The sequence below is a fragment of the Aythya ferina genome, assembly GCF_964211825.1.
Source record: "Aythya ferina genome assembly, chromosome: 2".
NCBI classification, from domain to species: Eukaryota; Metazoa; Chordata; class Aves; order Anseriformes; family Anatidae; genus Aythya; species Aythya ferina.
The window spans coordinates 21,130,647-21,155,003 of NC_140297.1; the positions used below are offsets into that span (position 1 = coordinate 21,130,647).

At 37.4% G+C, this 24,357-nt stretch overlaps 1 protein-coding gene across 10 annotated transcripts in view; it reads right to left on the bottom strand.

The window, feature by feature from the left end:
* CACNB2 (calcium voltage-gated channel auxiliary subunit beta 2) overlaps window positions 1-24,357 on the bottom strand; it is a 242,140-nt gene that overhangs the window by 60,050 nt on the left and 157,733 nt on the right. For 7 of the 10 annotated variants that reach the window (XM_084511420.1, XM_084511419.1, XM_084511418.1 and 4 more), the window contains one exon: window positions 19,135-19,254. In XM_084511420.1, coding sequence (XP_084367546.1) covers window positions 19,135-19,254 — 120 coding nt within the window. Of the gene's footprint in view, window positions 1-19,134; window positions 19,255-20,076; window positions 20,626-24,357 lie in introns of those variants that run through there. The other 3 variants (XM_084511417.1, XM_084511421.1, XM_084511422.1) reach the window with 2 other exon arrangements.

Sequence of the window (24,357 nt, forward strand, 5' to 3'; positions counted from 1 at the left end):
TATAGCCTTTGTCACAAAATATAAACAGATACTATCATCTTTCTAAATGTCAGAAATCTCTTAGTGTTTCATCTATTATCTTCACCAGACTCCATTTATTCCCAGAACACTTGAACTCAAGAAGTCCCTAACGTGCTGAAGTATCTAAGGCTGGCTAAGTTACTTGCTGCAGTTATTCAGCTTTTAAGATTTAAAACAAAAAAGAGCAGGAGAAAAAAATCGAGCAGGAGACGTACAGATGGCTGCATGCACTGGGCAAGAGTTTTCAAGGGTGAAACAAACAGAACTTTTGCATTTCTCAATCCTCCCTGTTAGCTTTCTGAAAGTAAGCAAGTAGTATTGCCATATGCATAATTTTATAAGTGCTGGATTATTTAGTCCTTATTCTTATAGCCTGTAGTCTTAAAAAATATATGATTTAGCTAGAATGTCAGCTTTCATTTAAAAATAAAATTAAAAAAAAGCTAGTATTCCAGTCCTTGCAATTGTGAAAGAAGGTTTGAAGATATTTCCCAAACCTTGCCTAAAGGCTCAGAAACTTTGGAGTGAATTTCATAAATGACATTGTTTTCAGTGTTCAGCTTGTGACTTCTTGAGGTCTGCAACTAAACAGGGAAATTGCATTTACTTCTCTGATCTTTTCTTCCCTTCATGGCTGATTCATCATCACCAACTATGGTTCTCAGATGTCCTATGTTTTGCTTTTTTGCTTTGAAGTATCTTGGGGTTTTCTCCCTCCCCTCTTTCAACAGGCACTTGCCACATGCTCTCTCCTCATCTAACTCTGTCAGGAGGAACTGCACAAAATTCTGCCCAGCCCCTCAAGAACTCTGTGCTACCATGACACCTGTGTGGTATCTGTGCAAAGCTACTGCTTTCAGCAGCTTAGGAGAGAAAATAGGAGAAATGCTATCCAGCCTTACAACAGGGCAGATAAAGCGCTGTTGTTTCTTGTAACAGGCCACAGACTGCATGTTAGTAACACAGACATGAGGATCTTAACTTGCCATGTCTGGAGACTTGCTTTAGCTTGTAACAGAAATTACCTAGTATTCAGGTGACTGGCACAAATAGTTGGCTTTACCTTTCTCTTAGCTTTTTACAACTGTGTTGTAGAATGCCTATTAAATATACTTCTGCAACTTATAGATAGTAATAACAAGGAATTAGGCAGTGCGCTCTACACAGGGTATGACTTTAGAATAAAATGCAGCAGACAGTACAGACACAGGAGGAAGGCAGAGCCCTGAATGTGCAGGCACAGGACAACCATGGAAGTCCAATGGCTAGAAGCAACCTACATGTAGATGCAACCCATCCATCACAACCCACATACATAGTCTTAGGGGTAAAAATAGAGCAAAGAACCAGTATCCAGCATAAAATAGCATCTTTGGATGTAAAGTGGAGTTAGAGCCCAACAAAGGAAGTGAAAACCACAAAGCACACTGACAGAGTACAACCCAAGATGGATGCTATGCTGAGGAAGAAGAAAGCACCAACATCAGCACCATACTCCTCCTGTCACAGGACCCAATGCTGATGATTCCCTGTATCCCAACCCTAATCCCAGCTGTTCCCTTCAGTGCTGGGACCCAGAGGTGCACTGGGGAGGAAAAAAAAAAAAAAAAAAAAAAAAAAAGAGGAATAGGATAGATATTAGAAAGTTTGTGTATCTATAATGTAATTCCATGTAATTTGAAACTTTTGAAATTGAAATAATAGTTAATTCATTGAGCTAGCAAGGCATTCTTAGCTTTCCAAACAATAAAGCTTTCTTTTCTCCAAAGCCAATCTGTGAGCCATAAATTGGTCATAATTCAACCAACCTATTCTGTAACTGAGATGCAACAAATTGATAACAAGAAAAAAAAATGTGATAAAAAGAACATCCTTTCTGAGAAAACATCCCTGTATGAAAGCAGCTGGAACATCAGGACTGCCTCCCAAAAGGTCAGTCCACCTAAATCATGTTGGTATTGGTAGGGAAAAGAAAAATCTGGCTCATTTTTCCTACAGATTACAATAGCAAAAGCTCAACATTTTTTGCCTCCTTGAAAAATGCATGTTGCTAGCAAAACTGAGCTTAACAAATGGACAGCATTAATTCACTGTGGGACTTTTTTTTTTTTTTTTTTTTTTTTTTTTTTGCATGGGGGGTAGGGTGGGGTGGGGTGTGGGGTTGCTTTTTCCCCGTATCACTCAAATTATTTGCTTTGAAGTTGTCTAAGAATGATCCAGACGGGTCTTTTTAAAGTCATACTTCTCATATTTTCATTCAACTCTTTTCAAGGTTCAGGATTTGCAATGCATTCATTTTTAATTACTAAAACTAATAAATAACCCAAACCCAAAGTTTACTGGATTTATGCATTTTTCTGTTATAAAGAGAAACTTCATTTGTGGAAATGTGGGCAAACTATTGAAGCTGTACTTTTTAAAACAAATTACTAAATGCAGAGGTAAAGCAAAGAAAACAGGAATAGATCCGATCATGCTGCACCAGTTTTCTTCTATACAAAGTTAGGTTTGAAATGCTGCATGTTTTTTCCAAGCAGGTATGACATTGCAGTTAAACTTTTCCTTGGTCTCCTGAAATTTCAAACCAAGCTACATCAAAAAAAAAAAAAAATAATAAGGCAAACATGTAACAAATTCTGCCCCCGCAAGACTGTAAATCAGATTTTCAATCAGATTTTTTTTTTTCTCCTGTGCACACTCACATATCTGGAAAGGACAAGAATAAGAGGAATCTTTTGGGTAAAAAGGTTCAGTTTTACATTGTTAAGAGCTGTATTTAGCTCTTAAAAGTACGAAACGTTCCTAAACAGAAGAATAAAGATAGAGTCACATCCAGAATTCGAGGCAAATATTGTCGCTGCCTTTATCCTTTTCATGCATAATGCTGATAACTGTAATTTTGTCTGATTTTAGTGTTTGCAAATTCTCTTTTGCAGTAAAGAGAACAGCCCTTTCAGTGTTCCTGATTTGCAAGCTACTGCCCACTATTACATAAACTTAGAGAATATGTTTGCTGAAGGAAGACATTAAGTACCTTTGCAAGCTCAGAGATCCAACGTTTATTATCCAATGAGCCTTTACATAGTCACGTTGAAAGGGAGATACATATAAATGTGCTTCATGTATGAACATTATCCACAGTTCAATAACACCCAGACCAGCAGATTTTCAATCATTACACCTACTTTCCACAGAAAGACAATATTCCTCCCTTATTATGAACTATATGCTAAGGGAGAATGCCAAGGGAAATTCATTGTAAGGAAATCAAATGCAACAGAGATAGCTGAGGTGGCATTATCTGTACTGGCAAATCACTGCTAATGTCTTCAACAAGTTTCTAAAAATTCTGAAGCAATTTTGTCACAGGATAATTCCCAGAAAGAGGTTACATTAATTAAGTAATGGATGCTATACATGCTATCTCATATTCCAGAAAGCTTGCAGCTTCCAGCACCATGTCCATAACCCATTTTTGCCTCAAAATGCCGTAACCCTTTTTTTTTTTTTTTTTACCTAAATGCAAAATTTAGAAGCGCACACTTTCTGATTCTACATTCTTCAAAAAATTATGAACATTCCATTCTACCTCTATACACCAAACATTAAAACTATACCACCTTAAAATACGGGAAAGCTAAGCTTTTGTGATTTTTCATCAGCACAAAAGAGCATTGTCATTTAAAAGCTATCAACTATAGATATGGCCTTTTCCATTTGATAGTCCTGCGGGCAGTTGCATTTACCGGTATTATGCATACCCTGAAGTCTTTGCCATCATAAGGCACTAACTGGAGAGCAGGAGATGTTTCAACTTTAAGCAAGAAAGCAAAGAAGGAAAGAAACCAACCAACAAAATAATGAAGCAACAGTAACATGACACTCAGACACTGTGGAACAGTGGTTATCTTCAAGGAAAGAAGTATCTGACATTAGAAGACTTTAAAACAGCTGAACTTCCACAAACTATAAAAATAAATAATACAAGTAGAAATCTATTCACAACTTCCAAATCTTGAAGAAGCTACGAAGTTCTTGAGAAACATCCAAAGTGGATTTTGAACACATTCGGTATTAAGTGGATGGTACATAATGAAAGAGAGGTGCCAAAATCAGGACCACAAGGCTTTCATCATTTTGAGGCTTCCATGTTTTAGCATGAGAGAATAACTCAACTGTGACTTATTCTCTCACAGTTATTATTGCTCACAAATGTAAGCAATATTGCCAATGTCACCACTGATTCCCTGTTTTAAAAATGACCAGAAGAACAACTGCAAGCATGGCAGGGGGACAACTCAGTAATACATGTAATCATGTAAGAGTCTTTGTCAATCTTGAAGAACAAGTTTAGTAAAGAAAAAACAGCTGCATCTCACCCTGTTTATACAGTACATTGACATAAGGGATACAGGATTGCCAGAAAATGTTAACCAAGGTACTAAGCAAAAAGTAACCATTTTGACATTTTATTTCCACAAGCTATAATATCGAAGAGTATTAAAAATAATAAACAAAATAATACAGCATTTTTAAAGAACAGCAGGTAATTATAAGAACATAAGAAGTTTGCAAACGAAATTCAAGAGAAACAAGGCTTGAATGAGAGGGAGGCAGAGTTGTTGTACAGTACATGGGAAGGAATTAAGAACACTGGTCACTCTGCTTGGCTCTATCCAGATACAGCAAATTCACTTAAAAGTCTCCACTGAATATGTTACATATGTTGCACTAGACATGACCATTAATTCAAACTAGGATATTTTATTTTGGGGAAAAAACAAACAAACAAACAAACAAACAAACAAAAAACACAGGAAAACTACAGATACATACAAAAAAAATTGAAAAATGGAACACAAAAATCATACATTACAATGCCTCCTCATGTTAACCATTCCAGCATGGCAAAAAATGCATGCTCAGGAAGATTTAAGTACCAAAGGAAGATGTAAAAGAAAAAAAACAAAGAAAAACAACAAAAACAAAATACTACTTAAAGAACATGAGAATATAGGGAAACAACATGGGGAATAAAGAAATAGCAATCATTTCAAAGGCTAAGGCCAAAAGTCCACTTCATTGACTTCCTGTTTGGTGAGCATGCAGAGTATCCAGAGCCCGCAAAGTCTTACATGAATCCTGGAAAATGAGGTCCATGCCTTGACAGGGAATCCAGACAAATGAAAAAAGTTTTAAGACATTTACTGGTGAAATTTAAAGTCTAGATTTCTCTTCTGCTATAAAAATGAAACTTTCCATTTCTTTCATGTGAATTCAGCTTCTTTTTTGAAGCTGATTTGACAATTTGCTAGTAAAAACATGAGTGGCCACTTTTAGAGTTCTTCCACAATCAAGGTAGGCTCATTTCTTTACCTGTATCTATCATTTGCATACATACATTATAAACGTAATAAATGCCAGCACTGATAGACATTCTGAGCTGATTGGAGTCATTAAAAATAAATTGCTAAATTCTATCTGCTGCCTTCTACTTTAACTAGGCTAAATTTAATGACTAATCCCAGGCTTGAATACAGATTTATATTACAATTTAAAAGTTCAACAGTAAACAAAATATGTTACTCAAAACTGGCTTTCTGCACATGCAGCCTACCTACCACCTTTCCATGTTAGGGAAAGTAGGAGTGATTTAGAGGCCATTTAATATATGACAGATATTTTTTTTCCCTTCAAGTTCTAGAATAACACTAAAATATATGTTTCTCCTATTCATCCAACTGTGACCCTAAGATGAAATAATCATTTAAGCATTATCTATGTGTCACTAAATAAATCTATTAAATGTGCTTTGCAATGAAGTCAATCCAATGAATTTTCCTTCTGATTGTGCTGAAATCAGGTTTCAAAGCAGGTGACTGGAAGCAGGACAGTGTCAGTGTGGGTCTAAATACTACCCACTAGCCACAGCTGGCTTCCAGCACACCAGCCTGAGCTGGCTTTTAGCAAGGTTGTTAAAATCTTTGAACTGATGGTCAGGGAGTGGAAGCAACCTTCATCGTTTCCATTTCTAAAAGCAGACTCTAAAAGCTGTTAAAGCTTCTGTTGGTCATCCCAGGAGGGGAGATGCTCAGGAAATGCATGTTGGGACTCAGAAGGGAATAACAAATGAGAAAGGCATTAGAAATACTTACAGAATGTTCACTGAAAAATTGTGAGATTTTACCTTTTATTTTATGTCACTTCCCAAAATGAAGTAACTTTATGTAATGATAGACAATGTACAGTGAACCGCAAGTATTTAGCATGTTTACATATGATGTCAAACAAGAATTTGGCATCAAAAGACACCATAAACACAACTGAACAAAAGCTATTACAAAACATGTACCAACAGACATACAGACAAGTCTACCTACTTTAAAAAATTCAAAGAAGGCAAATGCGTAAAGAAAATTTATGAAAAGAATAAGCAAGGCAGAAGTGTTAATACTTCCATTACAAGTGCATTTTATGCAACAGAGATATGGCATAGACAGTGGCTATTTTCCCATATTTTCTTGTCATCTCATTTTGATGAAGGTCACCCAAAATCAAAATATATGTTTCAGACAGCCTGGCTAGAGACAGTTGACACTCAAAAGGATATTTGGCAATAGCCAAAGTGCAGAAATAAAATCACAGAACAGTTTGGGCTGGAAGAGATCTTAAAGATCACCCAGTTTCAACCCCCTGCCATGGACAGGGACACCTCCCACTAGACCAGGAGCCTGAGCTTCAGAAGAGCTCTGTAACACCCTGCAACACCACCGACCTCACACACCCAACACTCTTTCATAGGATAAACAGTGACTGATGCATTGGAGCAGAGATGCTTGTTGCTAAAATACATAGTTTCATAGTCATCATTTGTCATTTTACAGATACTTAGAGAAGTTTTACTCTCTACCCTTGAAATTTCTTTGGGTGTTATTCAACTCACTGCTAAATTTGACAGTGTTATGCAAGAGCATGTGCATCCCCCACCTCTGCAAAAGGTTTTTTTCCTGTGCATATTTGATACTGATTTCACACAGGACCCAGCATGTACTGAAGCTGTTACTGTCCTTAATATAGTTAAAGCAACACACAGCAGCTATTCAGCTGCTGCTAAAAGGAATCATGCACTTAATTTGCTGGATTTTTAACAACTTCATTTCCTTCTACTGTACTAAAAAACTCAAACCTTATATAAAGCATGAAAAACATAAGTCAAAAATGAGAATGACAATCTAAAAGTAACTGAAAACCTCTTTAGCTGAGCAAAAATCTACAATAAGGAGAACTTAAAGAATACATTTTTAAGGTTTAGAATTCTGCAATAAGTGATAAAAAACTGCAAAAATATATTTTGACACTCTTAAAGTAATATGTGTGACCACAATGCTGAATTAATTTATATTCTTTGAACAAGATAAATTTGGGTTCTTAAACTTTGAGTAACTGCTTGATTTACCAGTTAAATTCAAACAATATGCTCTGAACTGCCCCAACATGTTATCTGCTATTCCCATTCAAAGTTATTCCACTCAAAAGAGCATCAACAGATTTCAGTAATTTGATAAGACATCCTCCCCCTTTTATTTCCACCTAACTTTCAGCTTGTTAGAAAATGTGTCAACCAAGTTAAAGAAAGAAAGAATGTCAGGACATTCAAAGTAGATGACTTGTTTCTATAAACATATTTTATCCAAGCAGAATGTCTTTAAAATAAAAGACGGAAAAATGGAAATGAGCAAGATAGACAAACTGAAGTGTTTGCTATAAATGATGAGAAATGGAATCCAACCCATTTCTCCAATATTTCTAATAAATACTAAGATATTTCTTAGCCCTGAATTAGAGGTGGGCTCAGTGCATTTTCTTTTCTCTAGCTGCATAAATGCTTGTGTTTATGTTATCACTTAATTTCTTTTACTTCTACTTAAAACATTCAAAACAAAAATACCCATTTTAATAACAAAGAAAACAATTGTTTAGGTCTTTTCACAGAGGTTTTTGAATTAGTTCTAGTTTACAGAAGGTCATGAAAAGAAGTGAGTTTATTGATGAAATTCAAGATTTGGAATAGTATATTTTATAATTTCTAGAGCTTGATGCTATGATTATTTAGAAAGATAAACAATATAAATATACAACATCATAGCAATACTGTCACTGAACACTTCATATGACCATGTAAATGATCCATCTCAGAAAAATGTGCTTGATGCAACATCTCAAAGAAACTGATTTAAAACATGAAGAAATTTTGTTTTACATACGTGCATATGAAATCTGACAGTATCAGTAAGGAATTAATTATTACTTTTCAGAAAGGGAACTATTTCCTGTGTCCACAATTATTACTAGTATACTAAATTATACTACTGATGCACAGTATGATGAATTTTATTTTTTTCAAACGTTTGAAGATAAGATAATGTTATGGCATATTCAGCAGCTTTTCATCTTGGCAATTCCAGGCTCTTATAAAGGAGTTTGCTTTTGTGGGCATGGTTTATTACATCTAGCGCCTTTTTTTTTTTTTTTTTTTTTCCCCTCCTGATAAAAGACCACTGTGGTGAGAGCTTCAAATCAGGATTAAAACATACAGGGAAAATCTGTGGGAAGTCGTGTACCAGGACACATATTCACTGTGCCTAGGATTAATGATCATGGCTTCAAGACCCCAGTCATGAATAAACAGAAATCAGTCTCTCTGCAGTGACATGAAAGATGCATGCAGAACGGTATGCATATGTTCCAACTGTTGATTTATATTTGTCTGGGCTCCTGTCATCAGCTGAACAGTTTTTGTTTTGTTTTGTTTGTTTCGTTTTGTTCTGTTTTTTTTTTTTTTCCAGTTGTTGTCATATGGAGCTTTCAGTCTCAGTCCACATTCCTATGCTACTGCACATTGCTGCCTGTGAGGCTCCATCATGGTCAGCTGACCATCAGTGTGGTCCACTGACACAACTATGAAATAACACTACTGAAATAAATGATCAGAGCAGCTGCTGAACAAAGATGCTGTCATAAAACCACATTGACAGAGACAAAGCACGACCAAAAAGTGTGATGAAAAGACAGTCAAGTCTGAGAAATGCAAAATAAAACTGAGTCTCCCAAATCTGAACATTGGTCAAGAACGTCAATGCTCAATTCTTTCCATCTCCTCCTTTCCTCAGATCTTCAAATTGAAGCACAGAACAAATCTGCATGAATCAATCCACATTATGTCCATATTTCTTTCCAAAAAATATTTTGCCTTGTTTGCCCATCACTCATTCTCAGGCCTGCAACTCAGTCACATGCTTTCTAGTGAAACTCAGTTTGAGAGCTTGCCTTGAAGTTTTTACCTAGCACTAAGCCAAATTCCAAGATGAGTTATTGCTCTGGAAGATTTTATGTTGAGGGAGTTTAAAAGTAGGAGTAGGGAATCTGTCCCTCTGTGAGTTCACACATGCACAACACATCTATGGCAGCACAGCTCTACAGCTTTACTCTTGCAAGAATGAGGCACCAACCTCCTTTGTCACAGGCTTTTGGAGCCATCCCATTCCTAAAGTCACTCCCAGCAGAACAGGAACAAACACTGGAAACACAACTCTTCCTCATCCTCCTGTCAGGGAACCAAGGATAAGGACTCTGTGCAACACCTAAGATGGTTGGAATGGACTATTTGCTGCAAATCTCTCTTCTGGAGTAAAGGAGTTTTGAGAGTGGTTAGAGATGTCTAAATGTCTTTGAGTTGGTACTTATTATTATCTGAAAACTACGAAGTGGTGCGGCAATACTGCCCATCATCCAATAGATGGGGAGCTCTGTCAATAGTCCTTCAGCAGCTTATGATGACACATAGTGTAGCCAGCGGGACCAGGGAGGTGATTATCCCCTTGTACTCAGCTCTGGTGAGGCTGCACCTCAAGTACTGTGTTCAGTTTTGTGCCCCTCACTACAGGAAAGACATCGAGGCCCCGGAACATGTCCAGACAAGGGCTATGAAGCTGGTAAAGGACCTGGAGCATACGTTTTATGGGGAGTGCCTGAGAAAACTGGGGTTGTTCAGTCTGGAGAAGATGAGGCTCAGGGGATCCTTATTGCTCTCTATATCTTACTGAAAGGAAGGTGTTGGGAGCTGGGGGTCCGCCTCTTCTCACAGGTAACTAGCAATAGGACTAGAGGGAATAGGAATAGCCTCAAGTTGTTGCAGGAGAGGTTTAGGCTGGAAATTAGGAGAAATTTCTTCTCAGAAAGAGTGGTTAGATGTTAGAACTGTTTACCCAGGGAGGCGGTGGAGTCACCATTGCTGGGGGCACTTAAGGAAAGGTTGGATGTGGTACTCAGGGACATGGTTTAGTGTGCAATATTGGTGGTAGTTGGACCAGATGTTCTCGGAGGGCTTTTCCAATCTCTATGATTCTATGCTCCTTGACCCTGCATTTGACAACTCAAGTGCCAGGAAAGGCAACAAGACGAGGTAGGCCCATGCTTAGCCCCACCAGACAGGGGGCAGCCACACAAGTTCAAGTCCATGGAGCACACGAGACCTGCTGTTAAGGGCAGAAAATATCAAGCAATACCACAGTTGCTGGATTAACACCAGGGGAGAACTAAAGAAAGTATGCTCTTTTGTGTATGAGTCATTTGACTTGCTGCAAAAAAAAAGGGAGTAAGGAGTCAAAATAATTAAAAAAAAAAAAAAAAAAAAAAACCAACAAACTGTGATAAATGTAGTGAGCTTCCTTACAGCTCCTCTGGGAGGGATACTTTCAACTGTAATTTGACTATTATTGAAAGTCAGAAATGTATTTCCCTTTCCAATTACTGCCATTTATTACTGATGATTACTAAAAGCAACATGTACAGCTGAGTCTCAAGATGGCAGGTACTCAGCATTTCTCCTCATTTTTATTTCAGTCAGGAAGCATCTCTTTCATGACAGACAGAGCTGACCTGGAGTTATAGGAACCCCAAGTGCTTTTGTTCATCCATTTCATTTCAAGTGAAATATTAGAAGCCAGCAGCATTTTAAAACTCAATTTACAAATAATTGGCAGAAAAGATGGAGTCAAAAAGCAGCAAGCGCATCTCTTCCCTTACTTCAACATTCTGACATCTCTAGTCAAAATAATCAAAGCAGCTGCAGCTTGAGCCTTCATCTTCCCTTTAAAGATGTTTTTTGCCTTCACTTTTCCTTCAGTAACTGAAAAAAGGACAGTTTGCAGATCAATAACACAAGAATACTTGCAAAATAAAAGCCCAAACCAGGGGGTGGATCCCTGCTTTCCATACTCGTCAAATGCAGATCAGTTCAAAGTACTGCAAACAAGGCTGGAGTTTCAAACTGTATTTTGGATTCCAAATATAATAAACAGCAGGTCACCTTGAAAATAGGCATCTACCCGATAAGACTCCCAAAAAAAGAATAAAGGACAATCTTTTTGATATATATTTCAGTCATACATTTATCTTAAATATTGTAATTTGTCACTGATGTACGATAGTATGATATTTTTCCAGGAACAAAAAGAACAAATTTTATGATCATAAGAAAAAAATGGGTTAATTGTTCACAGGGAAAGAGAATTTTGTAAGAGTTAGAAAGAAGCAAGAAAGGAGTCTCATCTCTAAGAATAATAAAGAAACCAGAAATTCATTATTTCATGCCAATAGTTGGAGGCAACTGAAAGAATAAAAAAGTAATATAACAATTACAGCATGGTACAATTTTCCTGATATGGACAGGGAGGAGACCACGTACAGTACAGCTGGATATTGTAAGGAAAATGAAAATGGAAGAAATCATAGTATTCTCTCAACCACTATCAGTAGCACCTTAGTTGTCTGCACAGCTGTATTGATCATCATTGTACCACGTTTTAAAACTTAGGTAGCATTTGCACATGTGATGCTATCAATAATGCTGGATTTAAAATAAAATCCTGGATGAAATTATCATCTCCTCCTTGCTAACTATATAAAGAAGAGTTTTCAAGAAAAATGAGTGCAACAATTAATATTTCAGTGGATATCTTTCTCAGATAAAGCTAGAGAATACCACCTAGAAGTTATTTAAGATTTCATATCAGATCCAATAAAAGTATTTGATTGCCAGGTGAATATGAAATCCCAGAGGAAAATGTCAATGCAGGATTGGAGGTACAGAGAAGGTATTCTGAGGTTTGTATAGGCTCCACAAGTGAATGTTAGGATAAGTTTATACCATGGCTGTGTGTTTTTTGTTATTGTTGTTGTTTTTCTCTCTCTCTCTAGGGTATGCACTGGTTTTACATAGAATATAGAAGAAAAGATGACAGGAAAACAACCAGAAGTTCTTCACTGGGGCCTTCTCTGAATCTTCAAATGTTTTTGATGAATTTTTGTCATACTATGAATAATGTGGAAACCAGACACTGTTCACAGTTCAAGCTGAGTCTTGCACTTAAAATGTTCCTAACCTGGGAATACATCTTCCTCCCAGGTATCATTGGTTTACATTGGGCTCCTACTGATTTTCTCTTTAGATTTTACACAGCCAACAACTAGTTTATGTAATTAAAGTTTCCTAAGAAAACACTTTTGAATTAGCATCTGATGTCAGTCTAATTTTGTACCAAAACACTCTACTGCTACCTATAGTTAGAACTCATTGGCATCTTATGTATAATGTTATAAAACAAGATGTAATTGTGAAGAAAAAAAAAAAAAAACACAACAAAACTTATTTTTCAACCTTCTAACCATTTTTCCCCTGATTAAGCATAAAAACAGAAATAGATAATTCTCTCCCCACCCCCACAAAAACTTTTTTTTTTTTTTTTTAAAAGAGGAGGAAGGGGAGATTTGACAGATCTTTGCCAAGGACTCAAGAACCATATTTGGGGGCTGAAAAATCTGCACTTTGGCTAGGTTAGACAACTAAAGTTTTTGTTTTCCGCCACTGTACTATTCTCCAAGACACAGAATCTCATCATTTCCAGCAGTGCAAGCTGGGGCACCTCTACATGGTGATCTACCTGCAGCTACACTGAAGTCCTTTCTCCATCTCATTCCTGCTCCCATAAATCCCCTGGCAGTCCCTTGTCAGCTTTGATTACAGGAAAACTTTGTTTTCTGATAAAACACTTCTACTTCATCAGAAGTTTATCCTTTAGTACAACAGTCCTCCTTGTGTACAAAATAAATACTTTATAACTGAAAGTTACCAACTGTAGAATATGGCCAACTCAAGTCACCTGTTCTGTTTACCTAATACATGCAAAAATATATACACACATGTATTTGTACATGAATGTATAAAATGCAAAAATATATGTATAAGTGTATACAGCTACTATAAGGCTGCATCAATAATGCCTAACTTGAATATATTTTATATGTACATACTTTTTAAAAGTAGTTTTTAAAAGATAAAAGACAAAAGATAAAATCTCCAGATAGATTTTACATTAAGCTGGAGCTGAAGTATGAAATACACATCACTCATTTAGAGTACAAAAGACAAAATTATATAAATTGTCCCGAAAATAGATAATACAGATACAAGATCTCAACATTTATCTTAAGGTGATTACAAACATTTTAGTTACCTTTAACAATGACCTATGTCTTGCAATCTTATTTTCCCCTCTATTTTTGAGACAGTAATCTCTGAGTAAAAAAGGCATATGTTAACTTCTCAAAAACAAACAAACAAACAAACAATGGCATGAGATAGCTGGACCATCTGCTGAGAAGAGTCAAGTTCTGGAATATGGCATACTGTCTGAGATGTAAGTCAGACACTAAAACAAACCTCAACAAAGTTAATGAACCAGGTAATATATGTCTTAACTGGAAATTACTTTGTTTGGAACCACCAGAAGCATCTACCTACATCTGTATCAGCGGAACTGCTCAGCTTTGTGCCAGCCTGAACAGCATGCAAAGGCATATCTTAATTCCTCCTTTCCCATGCCTCATCAAACACACTCACTCTTCACCAGCCACAGATAGTGTCCCCAAATACACTTCTCATCCTCTCCTATGATTCCCACAACAAGCCTGTGCAGCCTCTGCTGAGGCACACACCAGCATCTGGCCCCACACCTGGAACCCCTGGTCACAGCCACTTGAACCACACCAAGGGCTGGTCCAAGCATCCTTACTTAAGAGAGCAGGAGTGTGCGAAAGCAGCAGGTGAACTGCTGGCAGAGAGCTATGAGCTATACTTGTCTCAGGACTTTCTTAGAACTGTCTCTGTTCCTCAGAGACAATCCATCTCTTTCTGTTGATTATTCAAGGAGCTGCAGGATACTAAAAGATCTATCTCAAGTTAGGTATCTAAATTTAGGCTGCATTAATGTATCACCGCACTTTTTTTCCCTACTCAGCTTCAAGAAGCAGAAGAGGAAAGGATACTTATGAAACAGATTCAATCACTCTGTAATCACAGTATGAATGGGATGTGACAGATGTTTTTTAGAGACGGTACTATTTCTGGAGCACTTGGTTCCAGGTTACATGAGACCCCACTGGAAGAAACTATTCTAGTCCCCAAAACAATGCAGTCAAACGGTGAGAATGGATAAAATGTTCAGGGAAATAATCCCCACATTGACAGGCACTAATGTAAAACAAGCTTATGCACTGAAGTTGAAGAAAAAAATAGGTCAGGAACAGAGACAAAAAGAAAACTATAGGTCACAGACAGCAGTGTAAAGAGAACCGCTTGATGCCCCAATCTTAAGAAAAAGTAGCAGAAATGACTGAAGAAAATGAAGAAGAAAAAAATAAAATAAGTATCTGCAGCCTGATTCAAGTAGATCCAGCAATGCAGAACTCGCCCCCAGCTAAGCAACAACCAGATTTGCAACTGTACTTTTAGATCAACAACTCATTTATTCCTAGCTAGACTACTGTGCCAGCTCACATGTAATCCCAGCAACTCTGATACGCAACATTAGCTGTCTAAATGATAACATGCAGTGGAAGTATTCTAAAACAAAATGGCAAATGAGAAGAAATCAATGAAGAAATATTACCATACACAACAGCTGACACAAAGCACTACCCTATGTTGCTATGGCTTTGGATGCTGTTCAGCACCACAGCGTCCTCATAATTAAGAGAGAATGGAAAGGGTCTCTATGCTGTAACATGCTGACATAATATAAGGACACACATCAAGATGATGGGCACTTCTGGTCTGTCAAAAGTGCTACTGCAGCTTAAGTAGACATACCTTAACTAGCTTTGCAGCTGCCTGCTAGCAGCGTGGGGTCATTCAGAGGCTGTGAAACCTGCCTGAGAGTGAATAAATACTTAAATAACTAGTCTTGGCACACTGCACTGGATAATTACATCTGACAATCTTTTTCATGCCTTCAGCTTTGCAGGGATATGTAGGCATTATCCCAGCCTTCTAGATATTTCAAAGCAATGGTCCCCAAACCATGCACGGGGCAATGTGTTGCACATTAAGATGTTGCACTATTGCAGTCACAAGGCCTCACAACTACTACAGCACACATCAAGAAAGCAACACGTCAGCTTTCATTATTGCTCTGTATTTTTGCCTAAAAGTCAGCAAAGGGATACCTGGTACCAAAATTTTAGTGGTTCACAGTCCTAGTGTAAAAATGATCAAAATTAACTTTTAAACCAGGATTACGGATATTTCAAGTTTTAACAAACTCCTAAAAGGATGCTGGCAGTAGATTAGTTGATGGCTTGCAAACAAAGTAGAGTTGAGAGGAACTGAGATTTCCTATTCTGGACACAATTACTGACTGTAGAAATGACCATTTTTAAAAATATAATCACTAAAAAGCAAGTAGTGTCATCAGGCTAACTTATTTTTTGACTTAGCAATGCATAAGATCCTAATTTTTATGTAAGTATGAAATTCGGAAAGAGCATCAGAAGAAGTCCTTAGATCACAGCATCGTTAGGGTGCCATCATCAGCCACAGCACACATCTACTTTAACCTAGCACTCATGATACAGACTGGAGTCCACACCAAAATAAATAAATAAATAAATAAATAAATAATCAATCCACCTTTCAGAATTTGCGTTGTAAAACTGTTCTAACCAAGAATGTTTTTATCTTCAGGCTTAACAGCTTCATTTGGAGAATTGTTTCCCCTGGGAATAGCTGCTGGCCCACAGGTACCCTCATCTGTTGCCTCTTCATTTTCCATCCCTGGATGATTCCGTAGATGCATCGTGCCCCCTGCTTCCTTACAGTAAATCTCATGCCAAAGTGAGTCAGCAAAATCTGCTTAACCACTTTCTAGAGAAGCAATGCTTTTAAAAATCCAGGTGCCAGAATGCATATTTTCTTACAGTCTTTTTAGTTTTTATTTGTTTTATTTATTACCCTATCTGGGTACATATTGGATGTGATATTAGAATACAGAAAAAGTCAAAATTAAAAACCCTACAATCTACCTAACAATTTGCCATTGTGTGCTTTATTAGTATAGTTTTCCTCTACAGTTTAGGTGTTTTCCCTAGCTGTAAGAAAGGAAAATGGATGTCATTAAAGTGTTTTCACCGAGTGCGCGACACAGTTCAACAGTTTTTTTTTTTAATCTACCCTTAATTCACTATCATTTTCTCTCCACTGCTGCATTATTCATGTATGTCAGCCTTTTCTAATTCTTGTGACAAACAGAATTATAATGACTTTATTTAGGATCAACATTTCCACTCATAGTATTAAAAGGTGAAAAGTTAAAGCAGCTGTGTCACTTGGCTCTGCCTGATAGCTGGTGATGGCGAGGCAGCCAGGGAGCTGCTGCCTGCGGGGAACAAGTCTGGGTGCACACAGGAGCCAGGCAGCGCCAGCAGAAGTTACTGCTCCATTGATTTCACTGTGTTTCAGGGAGGTGAAGAATTGAATCACCAGCAAAGACAGAAAAGCACACCCTATAATATTTCAGAGCTACTGGGTTAGGTTTAATTTAAGTCTTTTAAAACATTTATTTCAAATGAAACTGACAAATAGGTGTAACATTTTATTTAATATTATTAAGTTTTAGTATTTACACTACATTTTGCATGGCAATAGCCACTAAATAAAGTTATTTCCATGCATTATAGCCTGGAATGTTTTTATTTTATTTTTTTAACACTTGGCTTAAGGAACAAAACTGCTCATACAGTTTGAGCTTTAATCTATTTCAAAACACAAGAGTTTTAAATAATTCATTTTGTGTTTTATATACTGCTAGAACTACCCATTGTTATAGCAGGCTGATTTTGGCAGTTGCCTTTGCTACTTTGACTGTTCACAAGTTGTCTTATAGTCTCAGACGGTGTTAGACCTAGAGACTGTATCTTATGCCAGCTGGAGTGAGAACATTGCCTTGATGTATAGAAATACAGTTTTAAAAACTCAGAATCTGGTAGCATTTTTCTCTATGAACTACAATGGCAGCTGTGCTAGAGGTCATGAATATTACATAAGGGCTGTCCATGCATTCAAGCCAGCATCAGTAAGCCAAATTCCCATAGCAACACTCGCATAGATTTACTCATCACTGAGATGCATCAGTTCAGCAGTAAGTGCTGTAGTGCTACCCTGATTAGTCTGCAGGATATTATTACTTCAACTCTTCTTTTAAAGATTGTGCATTTACTGATAAAATTCCACATTTAACCCAAATTTCAGAGCAGTCTTTATCATCTTTCCTAACAGGAAAAAAAATAACTAAAAGCAATCCTGATTGCAAATGGCAATAGCTGTGGGATACAAGGGGAAAGGGAAGTAACAGGCTGATTTGGGGGTATTTCTGCTGTACCGATTCCAGGGCAGCAGGACCCGACTTCAAAGAGATGTTCAGCATCTCCTGTGGTTGGCAAGTTCCAGCAGCACATCAAAAAGCTGCATTAGGAACTCTTATCAAATATAGGTCATCAACTTCGTTTTCCAAAAAACATCTTCAGCTTCCCTATTCAGGTTGTCTGCTTGTGGATTACACTATTGTTTATTTATGGAGCTGGCCCTTGCTAAACAATCAGATGAATACCTCAGTGATGTGGACTTCTGAATTTATGAGGAAACCTTGTAAAACAGGTGGCGTAAATGGGCAGCGGAGAAGGAAACAGAACGGGAGATAGATCAGAGATAAGGAAATTAAAAACGAGGCAAAATGGAGGAGGGGAATCGGAGAGAAACACAGAGAACACAAGAGGAAAAAAAGGTATACATCTGAGGAGGAATCTCAATCGTGCATTTTAGTATATAAATATGAGAAATTATATTGAAAAACAGATCTTGGAAAACAACAATGCAGCAAGATTTGACTGGCAGCACGCAAAAGGAAAGATCAGAATGAAGTGATAAATGAATAATAACAAACAAGATGAGCCCCATTTTTACAGGTGCAATAATATTTAAATATATAGTACATATGAGAGAAAGACAAGCCCATGCTCTTTCATTGTATTACTGCTAAAAGCCTTACAGTCCTAACTAAACACACAGAAAGAATCTGAAGCTCATTTAGCATTTTCTTACTAATCTGTCACTATCTGCCAGGAGTATGGAGTTAGAAGCAGAAATCTTAACAAGTCCTAGAGCATATTACTCACAGGGTCATTTAACACTCAAACTGTAAAGAAAGCCAGTGAAGCCAGTGAAATCTTCAGAAAAAAAAAAAAATAAAAAAATCTTTCCAACAGACTCTATTTACATATGACTTTTAGGGACCAATCCTTTGCTCAAGTGAACAGGATGTTTGAGGGCTGATTTCTAGAACTCTAAGTTTTAAGTGTCATAGGGATCCACAGGCAAACTTCCATGAGCATCTTCAGTAAAAACTCTAAGCTTTGAGCACATGCATTAAAAATTAATAAGTATATTCAGAAAAAAAAAAAAAGTGTACACATTTAAATAAGATTGTTCTTACTGATTATAGTAACTGAATGCCTTTTATGGCAAATTCAGATTCTAAGTGATTTTTCCTGAAAAACATAATTCCTACTGTTGTCTGGAAAATCTTTATAACAGGTCTTACAGTGTATGTTAACACATTATAAACATTTGTACCAGTAATGGATGAGATGACAGCTCTTTAAAGCAGAACATTTTATGAATCTTATTCTTTATGAATTTTATAAGGGGAAATAACACCTTACCTTTGCTTTTTCCAGCTGTGCCTGGGCCTGTCGCTCTGCCTCTCTCCGCACTGCTTCCCTGTCTTCTTCCAGAGATACATCTGAATCGGATGGACGGCTGGTGTAGGAGTCCGCCGAACCCTGCACAATGAAAGGAAAAATAAAGTCACAAGTCGTTTCAGTGTTCAAAAAAAGCACAAGTGGCTATGCACCTTGCCTTTCCTATTAAATCTGTATCCCTGAAAAGAGAATAACTGCCAAAAAGGGAAAATCACTTAGTAAAATTACATCTAAGTAAATATTTTCTTCTGGACACTTTCCAAAAGTGCAGGTGTCTTCCCCAGTGTTATATTTCCTGCACTATGCCTCTGTCCTTATTCATATGCATTTTAGTAAGCAGAGCCAGTTGCTCTGTAGAGTTACAGCAGTGGTGCAGTGCAGGGCTGAAGGACACACAGCAGCTTCAAGGATGGCTCCATATAGATGTAAACTCTAAGCAATGACATTATTAGCAAGGAAACAGATTTTTATACCCAAGATGTAACTTCAGTATCAATAATTACCATTACACAATATCCCTGCTAGCAGATTTAAACTCTGCTATCCATTTTTGTTTTAGGGCAACCTCTTTACCTGACACACTTTCCCCATCAGAACTGCAAATGGCTCATATCCATCTCTGCCCCTCAGCAAAACATGTAAATGACCACAAATCAACTTCCAACTAATAAAATCTGACTGGACTCAACACACGTCCACGTATCGCCACAATGGAAGCAGTCACAATGCCAGAACAGCTCTATAAATAATGACAGCTCTGATTTCCCCCTGCATCTCCCTGCATACAAAACAGAGTTCTGCTAATTCAATCAGAAAACAACTGTACTCTCCCTCACCATATTTTTTTTCCTCCCTCTCTGCAATACATATAATATATGCCAGTAATGAAAACATAGGGCTTACACAGATATCAGAATTCTTCAGACGTCCTCCTTTGGCTCTTTTCAGAAGCCTGATCCAGGTGGCCTTCATTAGCCAGACAGCTCAGTTATTGTCCGCAGCTGCAGCGCCCGGCACTGATCTCATAAAACATGTGCACACTGAGCACCGCAGAATCACGGCTCCTTTCCTATCCATGCTCTGCTGTGAGAGCCTTCCTTCTCTTCCCTCTGCCTTTCAAGCTTGCAGCCTCACTGCTTCCAAGTACTCTAGTGCAATTAAATTCTCAAATTTTCTCATGCCAGTAAAAAGGCAAAAAAATAAAAAATAAAAATCCACACCACCTCCAAAAAAAAAAAAAAAATCGACTTGAATGATAAAAAGGTAAAATAAGCCAGACTTCAGGTAGATGTTGTGAGAGAGGCTTCAATTGATGATAACTGAGATCGACCACAGAAAAATACCTAGGGCTTTTTCCTTTGCGTTTGGGGGGGCGGATTTGGCTGTTAAAAATAGTGCTTATAAGAGAACCTTTTAAAATCCTGTGCAAAATGTATTCAGTGACATTTGCAAGTGCAAAGTTCATTTCATCTCTTCCTAGATTGGCTGGGGGTGGGGTAACAGGCTGTTCAGAGCACTGGGCATGCTCCATATGTGCAGCCTTTTACGCAGATGCTCACATCACACCAGGCTGGTAGCCTATGCCAAATTGCCATTTTACATCTCAAGGGTAAACAGCTGGAAAACGTGAGGTCCCTGCAAAGCTGGAATAGCTGGTACAGTGTCTCGCTGCTGTCATGCGTGTCTGCTGCAAGCCCTGCTCCTGTCACGCAGAGCTTCCCGTCACTGTAAGGCACCGAGCTCCCTTGCAGAGACATAAAGCCCCAAATGTGCCTGTTGAACCGGAATTTAACCCCCTAGTCACTGCTTGCATTTTTCTGACATTGACAGATGAGAAAAGGAAGGATGCTGCAATGTACCGCTTACTGCATAAATATTAGATGCTAACAGGACTAAAACAAAAGGAAACGTTTCATTTCCACATTCTGCTTTCCAGAGCCACCTTCCATCCTTTCATAAACTGAATCATAAACATGATTATCCTGAACATTTACAGTTCCCTGGCAGATATGCAGAATTCTTGTCAAAATAAAATAAAATAAAATAAAATAAAATAAAATAAAATAAAATAAAATAAAATAAAATAAAATAAAAAAGATCAGTTACAGCTAAAAGTTTAATAACCTGTCCTTGAACAGACATCAAGGAAATTACATTAAGAAAATTAAGGGCTTACAGCAGTCCAAATACATCTACTATGTTACAGTGATCTTCTAAAACTAAAATGCCAAGTGAGCTAAAGCAACAGAATAAAACAATAAAATAAACTTTCCTTGGAATTTTTAAAAGATGTTGTCCATTAGGGAAATGCCCAGAGTCGTTGTAAGCACATTTCAAAGGTGCCTATTGTTTAAATTTCCCTTTTATTGTGACTGCACCAGTGGAGCTGGGGGTAACAGTGGCAAAGGACAGCAGCAACAAGTGGCCAGAAGTTTAGCCTAGACATTAAAGGCTATTACAGTTAACACAATAGTGACCATTGGTCAAAACCATTGATATTATCAAGCAGTAACAAAAGCTGAGACTGTGACAAAGCCACACCCACAGAGTCCCAGCCTCCAACACTCCAGGGTCCCCCAGCACCCATTCATTGCAGCAATGATGGCACCTCCAAACCCTTCCCCAGCTCTGCAGCTCCATGGTGCTCCTCTGAAGCAGAGCAGGGCACCTGGTCACAGATCAACCCCTAGGCAATACTGTCTTTAAGCAAGAGGAAAACCAATAAGCAAGCCTGACACCACAATCACACAACTGACACTGGGGGTGTTAGCTTTCTACAGTGGTTCCACAGTGAATGCATCACATTTTCCACTGATGAAGTGGCATGGCATCACTTTTACTGTCCTTCATCCTGCTGTCCAGAAGGGATGCTGCCTAACTGGTCCTCAGACTATAAAAAAGGCACAAAGCACAGAGAAATAATTCCTGTGGCCCTAGAGAAGCCAGATGTTAGGTCAGCATTATTAAAACTGGAATTTTATCTTTCCAGCTGCAGAGATCATTTGTAGTGCTGGTCATGTCTCGTGTTGGCTGCAAACCCAACATACATTCAAAAAAAATAATAATGATTAAATTTATTTTAATTATATTGACAAATCACATGTATCAAACTCAACATTGATTTTATTTCCCCACTGGGACTGACATGGTCATGTAAATTCCTGAGCACAGAAAAAAATTGGAAGTCTGACATCAGGGCAATCCAGAAAAGGAGGATCATACAATTAATTCATTTTATAAGCTAGCGACTATTTTTATACGAACTAGGAATGCTTTCAACTACTTTCATATGAAAAGAAAAATAAAACTTAGTTCACTGTAGTTTCACTTTTTTTTTTTTAAATCTAACTTGGAAGTACCCTGACTATTCAAGGAAAATATTGCTACATGGATGCATATTGTCCGTTCATTACAGGTAAAGAAACTGCACCACCTCTCTGGGTTACACTAAGTTTCAGGGCTTGCTCTGGAGACTAGCAGAGACTTTTCCTAAGTGCTTCTGAAATTTTGTGTTCCTGCAGGTGTTCATCTTATTCCACTGCAATATAGGAGAGCTGCAATGATACTTGCTGCTGTAGCCCCCAGTTCCTCATCTTTCATGGAAAGCTGTCTACGAAAAGTGAGATATCTCATGTTAATAATTATTCCATCTCTTTACTCTTTTTCCCCTTTTCTTCTTCTCCTTGCATGGCAGGTTTACAAAATGTGCTTGTTTTAAAAATCATTCCCTGTTTTAATGACATGCTTGACAAATATTTACCAACTATCTTATCACTTATTCTACTAGAGTAGCTTCTATAAGGTTTTTTTTTTTTTTTTTTTTTTTTTTTTTTTTTTGTACTACGAAGCCATACTTTTCACACCCTTAGTGTAAAATCATGTGATCATATTTGAGGTCCTTTTTCCTCAAGACCAAACGTCTTACATTTTGTAGTAAGGGTATATCATCTTCTTAAGACTGTGTCTTCCAGGTATAAAAACACTGCTCAGTAAAGATTATTTTTGTTGTTATTTTCCTTCACTTGTAGGTAGAAATTCCTTAGTTAAATGAGGTGGTGCCTCTAGAGATCTTATTTTTCACGCTAATTTTCTTTACCCACCTGTAACTTTGGTCAGTACAGTGGGAGCCTAGGCACAGATTTTGTCTGCAAGGTTATGTTCATAGTGCAAAATCTGATGTGTTTGGTCTGTTACTGGATTTCCTGTAATTCTCCCTGGATTAATACAGCTATCATTATACTTGCAAATTCAGTCATGGACTTTACATTATGCCTTTCTCATGAAAAATAAAAGTGGTCCTTTGAGAACACAGGGTTTTTCTTTAGCTTGGTAATCCAGTTATGAATTGAATATCATTAGGACAGGTAACTTTCCAAACTCCTGAAAATTCTCAAATAATTATCTTGTTAGAATTATCAAACAAGTTCCTTCAGGTAGGGACTTTTTATGGCATTATTTATTAAATGAAGACATGAAACAGTGTGCAAACATACAAGCTTTTACAAGAAAAAAGGAGTACATGTGAATGCAGACACAGTCCTTATTTATAATGCTAGGATTTCCTCTCAGATCTATTTTTCATCTCTTCACTTATTTCATGCTGAAGAGAATTTTAAATCCAAAAGGAGAAAGATCTATATGACTTCATACTTTTAATTATTCTTTGTTAGCACAGTGAGACCTGAGCTAGGTCTCACTAGGTTAGGGCATGATTTGAGATGATACACCATGTATCTGATGCACTACTACATCTGGAATGCCAAAAATAAGTTAACATAAAAGAAAATGTTGAAAGGTTATTTCTGTAAAATTTTCAGTTAATTTAAAAATCTTTAAAAGTGATGCAAAACACAAGCAAAATGTGAAATATTAAAATCTAGCATGAAGTGAAACTGCTGACATGGGCAAATTTCAATTATAACATGCTAACAATGAACACAGATTGTCATGTTTCCTCACAGACTGACCAACCTGCAATCTGTGGGCCATACAATTAGAAAAACACCACCAATACAATGGGTACCTCAGTCTGGCACAATGGCCAGAGATGGCAAATGTGAAAATTTCTTATTTAGGGAGATTTCTCTAGACCTCTAAGCAATGTCATTATTTTGAAAGATGCTCTTCAAAGCCCAAAACACGGCTTGATTCCAAAAGTGCTATACAATGTTGTACAGATTGGAA